Source organism: Anomaloglossus baeobatrachus, chromosome 3, assembly GCF_048569485.1.
Source record: "Anomaloglossus baeobatrachus isolate aAnoBae1 chromosome 3, aAnoBae1.hap1, whole genome shotgun sequence".
Lineage (NCBI taxonomy): Eukaryota > Metazoa > Chordata > Amphibia > Anura > Aromobatidae > Anomaloglossus > Anomaloglossus baeobatrachus.
In genome coordinates, this window is record NC_134355.1 from 655,603,634 (window position 1) to 655,616,903 (window position 13,270).

Sequence of the window (13,270 nt, forward strand, 5' to 3'; positions counted from 1 at the left end):
GGAAGCCACAGCCTCCACCATCTCCGCAGTTCACATCCCGGGCGTAGAAAACTGGGAAGCAGACTTTCTCAGTCGCCAGGGCATGGACGCAGGGGAATGGTCTCTTCACCCGGACGTGTTTCAAGAGATCTGCTGCCGCTGGGGAACGCCGGACGTCGACCTAATGGCGTCCCGGCACAACAACAAAGTCCCGGCATTCATGGCACGGTCTCAAGATCACAGAGCTCTGGCGGCAGACGCATTAGTTCAGGATTGGTCGCAGTTTCGACTGCCTTATGTATTTCCTCCTCTGGCACTGCTGCCCAGAGTGTTACGCAAGATCAGGTCCGACTGCCGCCGCGCCATCCTCATCGCCCCAGACTGGCCGAGGAGGTCGTGGTACCCGGATCTGTGGCATCTCACGGTGGGTCAACCGTGGGCACTACCAGACCGACCAGACTTGCTGTCTCAAGGGCCATTTTTCCATCTGAATTCTGCGGCCCTCAACCTGACTGTGTGGCCATTGAATCCTGGATCCTAGCGTCCTCAGGGTTATCTCAAGAGGTCATTGCCACTATGAGACAGGCCAGGAAACCAACGTCCGCCAAGATCTACCACAGGACGTGGAGGATCTTCTTATCCTGGTGCTCTGATCAGGGTTTTACTCCCTGGCCGTTTGCCTTGCCCACTTTTCTGTCTTTCCTTCAATCCGGAATGGACAAGGGTTTGTCTCTCGGCTCTCTCAAGGGACAAGTATCGGCGCTTTCCGTGTTTTTTCAAAAGCGTCTAGCCAGGCTTCCGCAGGTACGCACGTTCCTGCAGGGGGTTTGCCACATAGTCCCACCTTACAAGCGTCCGCTAGAACCCTGGGATCTTAACAGGGTGCTAACGGCTCTTCAGAAACCACCTTTCGAGCCGATGAGGGATGTTCCTCTTTCACGCCTTTCGCAGAAGGTGGTCTTCCTAGTGGCAGTCACATCACTTCGGAGAGTGTCTGAGCTAGCAGCGCTGTCATGCAAAGCCCCCTTCCTGGTGTTTCACCAGGATAAGGTGGTTCTGCGTCCGGTCCCGGAATTTCTCCCTAAGGTGGTATCTCCTTTTCATCTCAATCAGGATATCTCCTTACCTTCCTTTTGTCCTAATCCAGTTCACCAATGTGAAAAGGATTTGCACTTGTTAGATCTCGTGAGAGCACTCAGACTCTACATTTCTCGCACGGCGCCCCTGCGCCGTTCTGATGCGCTCTTTGTCCTACTCGCTGGCCAGCGTAAGGGGTCGCAGGCTTCCAAGTCAACCCTGGCTCGGTGGATCAAGGAACCGATTCTTGAAGCCTACCGTTCGTCTGGACTTCCGGTTCCTACAGGGCTGAAAGCCCATTCTACCAGAGCCGTAGGTGCGTCCTGGGCATTGCGGCACCAGGCTACGGCTCAGCAGGTGTGCCAGGCGGCTACCTGGTCGAGTCTGCACACTTTCACGAAACACTATCAGGTGCATGCCTATGCTTCGGCAGATGCCAGCCTAGGTAGGCGAGTCCTTCAGGCGGCGGTTGCCCACCTGTAAAAGGGGGCCGTTTTTACGGCTCTTTTTATCGAGGTATTCTTTTACCCACCCAGGGACTGCTTTTGGACGTCCCAATTGTCTGGGTCTCCCAATGGAGTGACAAAGAAGAAGGGAATTTTGTTTACTTACCGTAAATTCCTTTTCTTCTAGCTCCTATTGGGAGACCCAGCACCCGCCCCTGTGCCCTTCGGGCTGTTGTTCTTTTGTGTACACATGTTGTTCATGTTGAATTGTTCTTTGGTTCATGGTTTCAGTTCTCCGAACATCCTTCGGATTGAGTTTACCTTAGACCAATTTTTAAGTTTCCTCCTTCCTGCTTTGGCACCAAAACTGATGGGCCCGTGATGCACGGGAGGGTGTATAGGCAGAGGGGAGGGGTTACACTTTTTAAAGTGTAATACTTTGTGTGGCCTCCGGAGGCAGAAGCTATACACCCCAATTGTCTGGGTCTCCCAATAGGAGCTAGAAGAAAAGGAATTTACGGTAAGTAAACAAAATTCCCTTCTTTTGGGATTTGAGGCTAAGTGACTGCTTATTTTTTGTGTCTTGAGTTAATGTTTTTAATGGTACCATTTTTGCGTAGATGCTACGTTTTGATCGCCTGCTTGCGGTGACGAAAAAAACCTTAATTTTGGCATTTGGTTTTTTTTTTTTTTTTGCCGCTACGTCGTTTACCGATCAGAATAATCGATTTTTTATTTTGAGAAATCAGGCATTTCTAATCGTGGTGATGCCAAATGTGTATATTTTTTAATTTTTTTAACCCTTTAGTTTTCAGTAAAAGGTGATTTGAACTTTTAGGTTTTTTATTTTTTTTAAAACTGTTTTTTTTTTTTTTTACTTTTTTTTATTTTACTAGTTCGTTCCCCTAGGGGGCTATAAGGATCAGCAGTCTCATCGCCTATGTACTTCTGTAGATCACTGCGCTCTGCCGGCTGTAAGAGGAATTGAGTCATGATAATTACAGGAGTCATCACATGACCCTGTGCTACCATGGGAAGCATCGACTCCACGTGATCACATCACGTGACTTCCAATGGCGGCGGGTGAGTGCGCGAATACTGCAGCGGGCATTTATATTGCGCTGTCACATTTTGACGGTGTAATCTACGGGGTTAACAGGCGCGAGTGGATTGCAGATCCACCCGTGCATGAAAGCCGCACATGTCAGCTGTTCAAATCAGCTGACATGTGTGGGACTCACCACCGGCTTAGCGCAGCAGCCGGAAGTGATTACCCTGACACGAACCATGATGTACCCAGTACGTCATGTGTCGTGAAGAGGTTAAAAATATTAGAACAGGTGCACAAAAGCAGATGAACATGCCTGCTTCTAGCAGATATGTATAGAAGCAATGCCATTATTGCTGCGCATCTCTTGTATTTGGAAATGAGGGGCCCTGGACAACTTTTTTTTTTTTTTTTAATCTCTAGTTTCGTTTTTTTTCTCTTAGGTCTTCAGAGAGATTTTAACCAGTGGGACTCTCTCATTGATGGAGTAGGAGAATTTGTCATTCCTGGGACCAACATCGATCTACCTCCGGGCACATGCTAAGGCCTCCAAGTGACCCTCTCAGCAACTCCCGACCACCAGTGTTGTATGGTATCTGCCATCAGAGACGCGAAGCCTGAAGCTCATACATGGATAACACAATATTAGACTACGTTATTCATCGTACAAGAGATGGCCCGGAAGACGTTCTGGATCCATTCCTTTACAACCTTTTGTACCTCCTGGATGGTTTTCGACTGTGGTGTCTGAATATTTAAGATTAGATAGGTGTAGAATTGTGTGATCCCAGTCATTTCTTATAAACTGCACTTTTTATGATTCTTGGAACCTGTATGCACTTGAAGCAGAAGTCAGTTACTACCATAGTTATAGCTGTAATCCAACTTCAGCGTCAGCCAAGGCTGATGGCTCTGCTCTATCTCTCCCTCATGTTTTACATTGCAGCTCTGCAATGTCATATTGATTATGGTGTTTGAGTAGAAGCTCAGCAGTGCCTTGACGGCCGATTTCCATTACAACAGTGACAGAATGAATATAAACTACAGGCCGATAACTGCTGCACTGAGCCTTAATAAAGGTGGAGTCCAGAGATCTGAATCACGGACTGACTACGGTGAATAAGCGAAGCACAATGTTGACAGAAACTGCACGACTGGCAGAACCACCCTGGACAAATGGTGCTCTAAATAATGTATACAATTTCCAGTTGCCTGATATTAAGCGTGTAAATAATCAAGAATTGGTATAAAACACTACATGGCTACACTGCTAGCAACTCATGGCTGAAAACACAGGTTTCTATGATATTTGTACTTTTTGTTCCTGAGTTTTTCATAAAAACGTCATGACTCTCATGGCTCTACTCACGCAGAGCCACTGTATGTGTTTATTTTCCTTCTGTCAGTTTCCTCCGGGGGTTAGGTCATTTGGGAGGAGCCTTTTGTATCCGGCATCGTTCCGGGGGTCACGTTGGTTTTTATTGGAGTTGTTTCTCTATGTACACTGCCAGTAATAGTTCCTGCTCTGCAGTGTGCGGTTTCTGTGAGTTTCTGCTCTTGTCCCACCTCTGACCTCTGTTCCGTTCCATCTTGTCTTACTTCCCCTGTCTCCATACCTGCACTCTACTCCCTCCTCCATACTTACTTATCTGTTTGGCTTTTGACCCCGGTGTGTACTCTGACTTTAGGCGGTGTTACACGCTACGATTTATCTGACAATATGTTGTCAGGTGTCAGATTCCGTGACGCACATCCGGCATAGTTAGCGACGTCGTTGCGTGTGACACCTACGAGCGACTCCGAACGATCGCAAATAGGTTGAAAATCGTTGACACGTCTTTCACTTTCAAAATATTGTTCATCGTTTGGAACGCAGCAGACATCTTGGTACGTTTGACACCCTGCCAACGACGAACAACATCCACACGACCGCCTTGGTCAAACAATATATCGCTGAACGATTTTGCGTCACTTGTGAGATAGTTACCTGTGACCGCTAATAAATGACCTACGAGCGATCTCGGCAAATCGTAACTACGATCTGGGCGTGTCACATCGCTAATGAGATAGTCAGATAAATCGTAGCGTGTAAAGCGGCCTTTAGTCTCTACTTCAATCTGGCTCTTGAAATGACCACCTGGTCTTCCAACCCTCTGCTCTCACCCACCTCAGGCTTTGCTTGTGTACCGCCCCCCCGGGCTCGGCCGGCTGCCGAACTGCTCGGATCCGTCCTCGTACGGTGGGTGGCTCGAGCTCCTCACTGACCCGGGGGTCACGTCGTTCTGCAAGGGGGCTGGCGCTACACGCAGGGACTTCGGTGGGTAGTTCCACGGCCGGGGCCGCAGTGTTTTGTAAGGGATATAAGTTCGTGAAGCCACGCCACGGGTTGTGGTGAATGGATGGACACCACCGCTGCCGTTGACTAGGCCTCCCGGGGACGGTGTTGCGCAGCTTGGTGTTGACCCCTCCGTGGGTAGGGGAGTGATGGGCCCGAGGGAGGTTCTGAGGAGTGGGGATGGGTGTGTGCTAGGTGCTGATGCGGTGCGGTTCGCGGCCCAAAGGCACTGGTGTACTCACTATGACACAACACACTGGAGTCCCTGGTAAACCAAACTGGGTGATGAACGGGGCCCGCAGCCGGCTGCAGCTTCTCCCTTAACAGGTTGGTGGTTTCCGCCTTTCTCCTGCACCTCCTTATGTGAATGTTTTAACTCCTATGCCTAAGCAACAGTAGTCCGCTCCCCGGCTTGCTGGATGTCGGGAGAGCCCTCTTTGCCCGCAGACGCTGGCCCCTTGGGTCTCTATGCCTTGGCGGTGGCTTTACCCTAATGGTTGGGCTATTGTCTTCAGTCGGGTCTTGTGTGGAAAAGGTCCTAAAGTCCAGTCCTCAATCAGTTGATTCGACTCAGCCCTGTGGATTCTGGCCTCGTACTGGGTCTGAGTACCCCTCCTGGTGCTCCGGTTTCCAATCTGTTCCCCGGTTCGGTACCGGCGGGCCACCGCCCGACCCCGGTCCCTACGGTTCCCCCGGCTGTAATCCCAGCTCCTGCAGGCGGCCACCACCGTCTGCCTCCTTGCCAGAGGTGACTGGGCTCCAACCCAGCCACCTGAGTAGACTATCAGTAGGCCTGCTCACAGGTCTGCCCTTAAGCTTGACTTCTCTCCTCCACTGTCAAACTACTCTCTCCAACCACTCTCAAGAACTCTACTGCTTTTTCCCGCCTCCAGGCCTGTGAACTCAGTGGGTGGAGCTAACTGCCTGGCTCCACCCCCCTGGTGTGGACATCAAACCTGGAGGGTGGTGACAATGTTTTGAAGTTTGGCTGCTGTCACTTTTTTAGGGAGGGGGTGTGTGTGCATGGGACTACCTGGGACGACCTGACCAGTCCAGGGCGTCAGACTTGCTCCAGACATGACTTCCCGGCACCGACCTTAGGCTTACTGACCATACTCTTGCATCCTCGCATTGGTTTTAGTGAACTCTAGTGGGCTTGCACTAGGCTGCACTCCATCCTACATAAGTTCCTGCGCTCCCTAGTAGTAGCATCACAGAAATACTTAAATATTATATAGTGCACAAGTAATAGCTCCAGCCTAGGCAGGAATTGAAGTGTTACTCCACGCCGCTGCACAGAATGCCAGGACTATGGATCTGTTGGAAGCCACCAGGCAAGGTTTCGGCGTCTGTTTGTTTCCCTTCTTAGCTGACTGCTATCAGTTTTATACTCTATGCAGAAGACTCGGCATGATCATAAGTGAAGCTACACCTGCAAAACACAAATTAAAGGGGACTGGGAGGAATAATGTTAATTTCTTCCCGGCAGCGGGGCTCTCAGTGCAGGCACAGAGCAGCATCAGAACACTATTAACCAAGTACAAATCTTTGAACAGCTTAACCAAGGACCTACCACAAAAAAATCTAGTTTCTCTTGCCTCATTGGGGGACAAGGACCATTGGTGCTGTGTCCACTAATGAGGGCTCCGCAAAAGAGATTCTACGGTGTGTACACAAAAATCTTCTTTTTTATTAAAAAAAGGAGAATTTTGTTTACTTACCGTAAATTCTTTTTCTTATAGTTCCGTATTGGGAGACCCAGACCATGGGTGTTTAGCTTCTGCCTCCGGAGGACACACAAAGTACTACACTTAAAAGTGTAGCTCCTCCCTCTGAGCTTGTACACCCCCTGGTGAGCAGACCCAGCCAGTTTAGTGCAAAAGCTGAAGGAGAATAGCCACCCACAAGTAGAACAGAGCAAGAGCCGGAACAACCGGAGACTCTGTCCACGACAACAGCCGGTGATAACACGCGGAACAAGAAATTGCCAACAGGCAACAGGGAGGGTGCTGGGTCTCCCAATACGGAACTATAAGAAAAAGAATTTACGGTAAGTAAACAAAATTCTCCTTTTCTTTATCTTTCCTTTGGGAGACCCAGACCATGGGACGTTCCAAAGAAGTCCCTGGGTGGGAATAAACAGAAAAACTAAGAAGTAGGCAGAACCTAACTTCACAAATGGGCGACAGCCGCCTGAAGGATGCGTCTGCCCAAGCTCGCATCTGTCGAAGCATGAGCATGCACTTGGTAGTGCTTCGAGAAGGTATGCAGGCTAGTCCAAGTGGCAGCCTCACAGACTTGTTGAGCCGTAGCCTGGTGCCGGAAAGCCCAAGAGGCACCAACAGCTCTGGTCGAATGTGCCTTGATCCTCGGCGGGGGAGGCACCTGAGTACTCTGGTAGGCGTCCGAAATGGTCAATCTAATCCAACGGGCTAAGGTCGGCTTAGAAGCAGGGAGGCCCTTGCGCCGACCTGTGGTTAGCACAAAAAGAGAGGTGCACCGCCTAAGCGCAGCGGTGCGAGACACATAGATCCGGAGAGCACGCACCAGATCCAGAGTATGCAGCGCTTTTTCAAAGCAATGAACAGGAGCCGGACGGAAGGAAGGTAAGGTAATGTCCTGGTTAAGGTGGAAGGGAGAGACCACCTTAGGAAGAAAGTCCGGAGTCGGACGAAGAACCACCTTGTCTTGATGAAAGACTAAAAAAGGTGACTCCGAGGAGAGCGCAGCCAAATCAGAGACTCTCCTGAGAGAAGTTATGGCCACCAGAAAGGCCACCTTCTGAGAAAGACGATACAAAGAAACCTCCCTAAGAGGCTCAAAAGGGGGTTTCTGCAAAACCGTGAGAACCAAGTTAAGGTCCCAGGGATCCAAGGGCCGCCGGTAAGGCGGAATGATGTGAGACGCGCCTTGCATGAAGCTGCGGACCTGAGCCAGCCGAGCGAGACGCCGCTGGAACAGAACTGACAGAGCTGAGACTTGTCCCTTGAGAGAGTTGAGGGACAGTCCTAGCTGCAGACCAGACTGTAGAAAAGACAGAAGGGTCGGCAAGGAGAATGGCCAAGGAGGATGGTCGGTAGACCGACACCAGGACAGGAAAATTTTCCAAGTCCTGTGATAGATCTTGACGGAGGAAGACTTACGGGCCCGAGTCATAGTGGAGAGGACTTCAGGAGGGATACCAGAAGTCGTCAAAATCCAGGACTCGAGCCACGCCGTCAATTTGAGAGCCGCAGAATTCGGGCGGAAAATCGGACCTTGCGAGAGTAGGTCTGGACGGTCCGGGAGATGCCACGGCATCTCTACGGACAGATGGAGCAGGTCTGGATACCAAGCTCGCCTGGGCCAGTCCGGTGCAATGAGGATGACTCGACGGCCCTCCATTCTGATCTTGCGCAGGACTCTGGGCAAGAGAGCTAGAGGGGGAAACACGTAGGACAGACGAAAATGGGACCAGTCTTGAACCAGAGCGTCCGCGGCGAAGGCCTGAGGATCGTGGGAGCGAGCCACGTAAACAGGAACTTTGTTGTTGTGACGGGATGCCATTAGGTCCACGTCCGGAGTGCCCCATTTGCGGCAGATTGACTGAAACACTGCCGGGTGCAGGGACCACTCGCCACCATCCACGGTTTGACGGCTGAGATAATCTGCCTCCCAGTTTTCCACGCCTGGGATGTGGACTGCGGATATGGTGGACTTGGAGTCCTCCGCCCATTGAAGGATGCGTTGTACCTCTATCATTGCCAGACGGCTGCGTGTCCTGCCTTGGTGATTGATGTAGGCAACCGCTATCGCGTTGTCTGACTGGACTCAAATGTGCCTGCCCGCCAACAGGTGGTGAAAAGCTAGGAGAGCTAGAAGCACGGCTCTGGTTTCCAGCACATTGATTGAAAGGGCTGACTCGGATGGAGTCCAAGTGCCCTGCGCTCTGTGGTGGAGACATACCGCTCCCCAGCCGGATAGACTGGCATCCGTGGTGAGAATCACCCAGGACGGGGCCAGGAAGGAGCGCCCTTGGGACAGAGAGAGGGCCCGAAGCCACCACTGAAGAGAGCTCCTGGTCCGTGGCGACAGAGCCACTAACCTGTGGAAGGAGGAAGGCCGCTTGTCCCAACAGCGGAGAATGTCCAGCTGCAGGGGGCGCAGATGGAACTGGGCAAAGGGAACAGCCTCCATGGACGCCACCATTTGACCCAGCACCTGCATCAGACGCCTGAGGGTATAACGGCGGGGCCTCAGCAGAGAGCGCACCGCTAGCTGGAGTGACTGCTGTTTGACTAAGGGCAACTTCACAAGTGCCGGCAAAGTCTCGAACTGCATCCCTAGGTACGTGAGACTCTGGGTCGGAGTCAGAGTGGATTGGGGAAGATTGACAAGCCACCCGAATTGGGCTAGAGTGGCGAGAGTGAGCGAGACACTCCGCTGACAGTCTGCGCTGGATGAAGCCTTGACTAGAAGGTCGTCCAGGTAAGGAATCACTGCCAACCCCTGGAGGTGCAGAACCGCAATCACTGCTGCCATGACCTTGGTGAATACCCGAGGGGCCGTGGCTAACCCGAAGGGGAGTGCCACGAATTGGAAATGATCTTCTCCTATTGCAAAACGTAGCCAACGCTGGTGAGAAACTGCAATTGGCACATGCAGATAGGCATCTCTGATGTCGATGGATGCCAGGAAATCCCCTTAGGTCATTGAGGCAATGACTGATCGCAGAGACTCCATGCGAAAATGCCGCACCTGAACATGCTTGTTGAGAAGCTTGAGATCCAGGATGGGCCGGAAGGTACCGTCCTTTTTGGGAATTAGGAAGAGATTTGAGTAGAAACCTCTGAACCGTTCCCGGGCGGGAACTGGTACAATTACTTCGTTGGCCTGCAAGGCTGCCACGGCCTGTGAGAAGGCGGCGGCCTTGGAGCAAGGGGGAGTTGAGAGAAAAAATCTGTTTGGCAGGCTGGAAGAGAATTCTATCCTGTAGCCGTGGGAAATGACATCTCACCCACTGATCGGAGACGTGTTGAAACCAAGCGTCGCCAAAGTGGGAGAGCCTGCCACCAACTAAGGACGTCGCCGGAGCGGGCCGAGAGTCACGAGGAGGCTGCCTTAGTGGCAGCACCTCCTGCGGTCTTCTGTGGACGCGCTTTTGGGCGCCAGTTGGATTTCTGGTCCTTGGCTGAGTTAGCGGACGAGGCTGAGGGCTTAGAGGACGACCAGTTGGAGGAACAAAAGGAGCGAAACCTCGACTGATTCCTACCCTGGGAAGGTTTCCTGGTTTTGGTTTGTGGCATGGAAGTACTCTTCCCGCCAGTAGCTTCCTTAATAATTTCATCCAGCTGTTCTCCGAACAGCCGGGACCCAGCAAAAGGGAGCCCAGCAAGGTACTTCTTAGAAGAAGCATCTGCCTTCCACTCTCGAAGCCACAAGATCCTGCGGATAGCGAGGGAATGAGCCGAAGCCACCGCAGTGCGGTGAGAAGCCTCCAGCATGGCAGACATGGCATAAGATGAAAAAGCTGAAGCTTGAGAAGTTAAGGCAACCATTTCGGGCATAGATTCCCTGGTGAGGGAATGCATCTCCTCTAGAGAAGCAGAGATGGCTTTGAGAGCCCACACTGCTGCAAAAGTCGGGGAAAACGCGGCCCCCGCCGCTTCATACACAGATTTGGCCAGAAGGTCAATCTGACGGTCAGTGGAATCCTTAAGGGAGGTGCCATCAGCCACCGACATAACGGTCCGGGCTGAGAGCCTAGACACCGGGGGGTCTACCTTTGGGGAGTGAGCCCACTCCTTGACCACCTCAGGTGGAAAGGGAAAACGGTCATCAGAACCACGCTTTGGGAAGCATTTGTCAGGACAGGCCCTGGGCTTGGTCACAGCGGCCTGAAAACTGTAGTGGTTAAAGAACACACTCTTTGCTCTTTTAGGCGAGGTAAACTGGTGCTTTTCTGCCAGAGAGGGTTGCTCCTCTGATACTGGCGGATTGAGATCCAGTACAGAATTAATGAAAGCAATCAAGTCACTAAGATCTGAGTCACCCTCGGACAGATCAATGGGGTACATGGAGTTAGCCTCCGAGCCCCCTGTAAAGGCATCCTCCTCATCCTGCGAGTCAGCTCTTGAATCAGAGCCGCGGGAGGAGGAGGGAGAGGAAACCCTGCGTCTCCTCTTAGGAGGACGGGGTCTGGGCCCTGATGATGAATCCTCTGTGAGCTCCGGTCCTAAGGGACCCTTAGCAGTAGAGGCACCCTGTGAAGAAGGCTGATGCATATTCATCAAAGTCCTGGACAGAAGTCCCATGGACTCAGCAAAAGACTGGGAGATAGACCTAGAAAAGGATTCTACCCAAGCCGGGGGTTCAGCCACAGGTGCAGGAGCAGCCTGAGAGACCACTGGGGGTGAGACTCCAGGCTGTGGCACCGCCAAGTTAGAGCAGACATCACAATGTGGATAGGTGCTCGGTTCAGGCAGCAGGAGCTTACATGCAGCGCATATAGTATAAAGCTTTGGAGCCTTGCTCCTCGTGTGAGACATGCTGCTGGAGTGGGGGCTCTGCAAGAGAATGAACCCCAGAGAGTATATACAGAGGTCCACAACCAGAGACCGGTTGTGGCTTACCAGACCGCTGGAGCGGTGTTGTATGCCCTCCAGATCCCGAAGCCCGGACCCCCAAGCACAGCACCTCAGCAGGGATGCAGAGTGCAGACCAATGCCGAGTGAACTCTGTCTGAAAAAATGGCCGCCGGAGCGAAGAGAGGGGGCGGAACTTGGCTTGGAGAGCGGGATCTGGAGGGCCATAGAGACCTACGGGGGAGGAGACACGCACAGCAGTGGGGAGTGTCCCTCCCCTGTGCAGAACGGCCGCCGGGAGGAGCCGAGCCTGTCCCTCTGCATGAGTGACATGCGAGGGCAGTGAACAGAAACTAGGCCTCCGGCAAAGCCGGGGCCTAAATTTGAGCGGCGAGGCCGACGCGCAGGCACCATCGGCGCGGTTCTCGGGCGACAGCTAGAGAACCCGCCGGAAATGCCAATAAATACAGTAAGCACACTCTCCCCAAACAATAAAGCACAGGGACCCCCAATATATAAATGTCTCAGGTACTTAGCTGCTGAGACGCAGGGCCAGGTCCCTGGGGATGAGTGCTCCGGTCCAGCAGGGTCCTGAAGGGCTGCAGATGGAGACCGGTCTCCTGCCAGGCATGGAGACCGTGCTGGCTCCCACTTCAAGCCAGAGCCCAGGAGGGATGGTGAAGGAGCACGGCATGTAAGGCTCCAGCCTCGGAAATCAACCTTACAACACCGCCGACACAGTGGGGTGAGAAGGGACATGTCGGGGGTCCAGACGTGGACCCGCACTTCTTCAATCTCATTCGAAAAAGGAAAAAATCATATGAGAATGCATGTGTGGATGTATGCCTCCTGAACACAAAGCGATAAACTGGCTGGGTCTGCTCACCAGGGGGTGTATAAGCTCAGAGGGAGGAGCTACACTTTTAAGTGTAGTACTTTGTGTGTCCTCCGGAGGCAGAAGCTAAATTCCCATGGTCTGGGTCTCCCAAAGGAACGATAAAGAAATGGAATTAGTCAATATACAGGTAAATCTAAAAACCTATGGGTTTTTGGTTTTTTTCCCTTTTTTTCAATATAAGTGTGCTCCCATCTTGTGAATAGCATGGCTTCTCACTTAGACCTCTGCACCACGCATGCTTCTTATATGCATGTGCAGGGAGAGGGGCTGGAAGTGCGCTGCTGCAGGGGGGCACACTACTACTACTAGATTTTTTCCTGCCTCTCCTCAGCCTCACTTTCTAGAATTGTAACACTTGTCTGTGCTCGTATCAGAGTACAAACGCTCCAATCAGATCTAAGACCAGTGTGATAGTGATAGACGTATAAGCTGCAGATCAGCAGAGAGAGTACGGCGGTGAGTGATCGTGTACTGATGTGCAGCCTTGTCTCCGGGAGGAAAATTTATGTGAAAGTCCTGGTATTACTCCTCTCTAAACAGTGAGATGTGACAATAACAGAACAGGTATGTCACTACTGTGTTGAGTGACATAGCGCCCCTAGGTATCCTCTGTATACTACACCACATAGGACACATCCTCTATATACAAGTGCATCTCAATAAATTAGAATATCATCAAAAAGTTAATTTATTTCAGTAATTCAATACAAAAAGAGAAACTCATATATTATATAGAGTCATTACACACAGTGTGTCTATTTCAAGTGGGGTTTATTTCTGTTAATGTTGCTGATTATGGCTTACAGCCAATGAAAACCCAAAAGTCATTATCTCAGAAAATTAGAATAATTATCACAAAACACCTGCAAAGGCTTCCTAAGCGTTTAAAATGGTCCCTTGGTCTGGTTCAGTAGGTTACACAAT

The 13,270-nt window shown here is 51.5% G+C and overlaps 1 protein-coding gene across 4 annotated transcripts in view; it reads left to right on the forward strand.

Moving 5' to 3' along the window:
- The window catches only part of PLA2G7 (phospholipase A2 group VII), a 111,135-nt gene extending 107,213 nt beyond the window's left edge, over nucleotides 1-3,922 (forward strand). For all 4 annotated transcript variants that reach the window (XM_075338815.1, XM_075338814.1, XM_075338813.1 and 1 more), the window contains one exon: nucleotides 2,994-3,922. In XM_075338815.1, the coding sequence (XP_075194930.1) occupies nucleotides 2,994-3,094 (101 nt within the window). In that variant the 3' untranslated portion in view covers nucleotides 3,095-3,922. The remainder of the gene's footprint in view (nucleotides 1-2,993) is intronic.
- The last annotated feature ends 9,348 nt before the right edge of the window (nucleotides 3,923-13,270 follow it).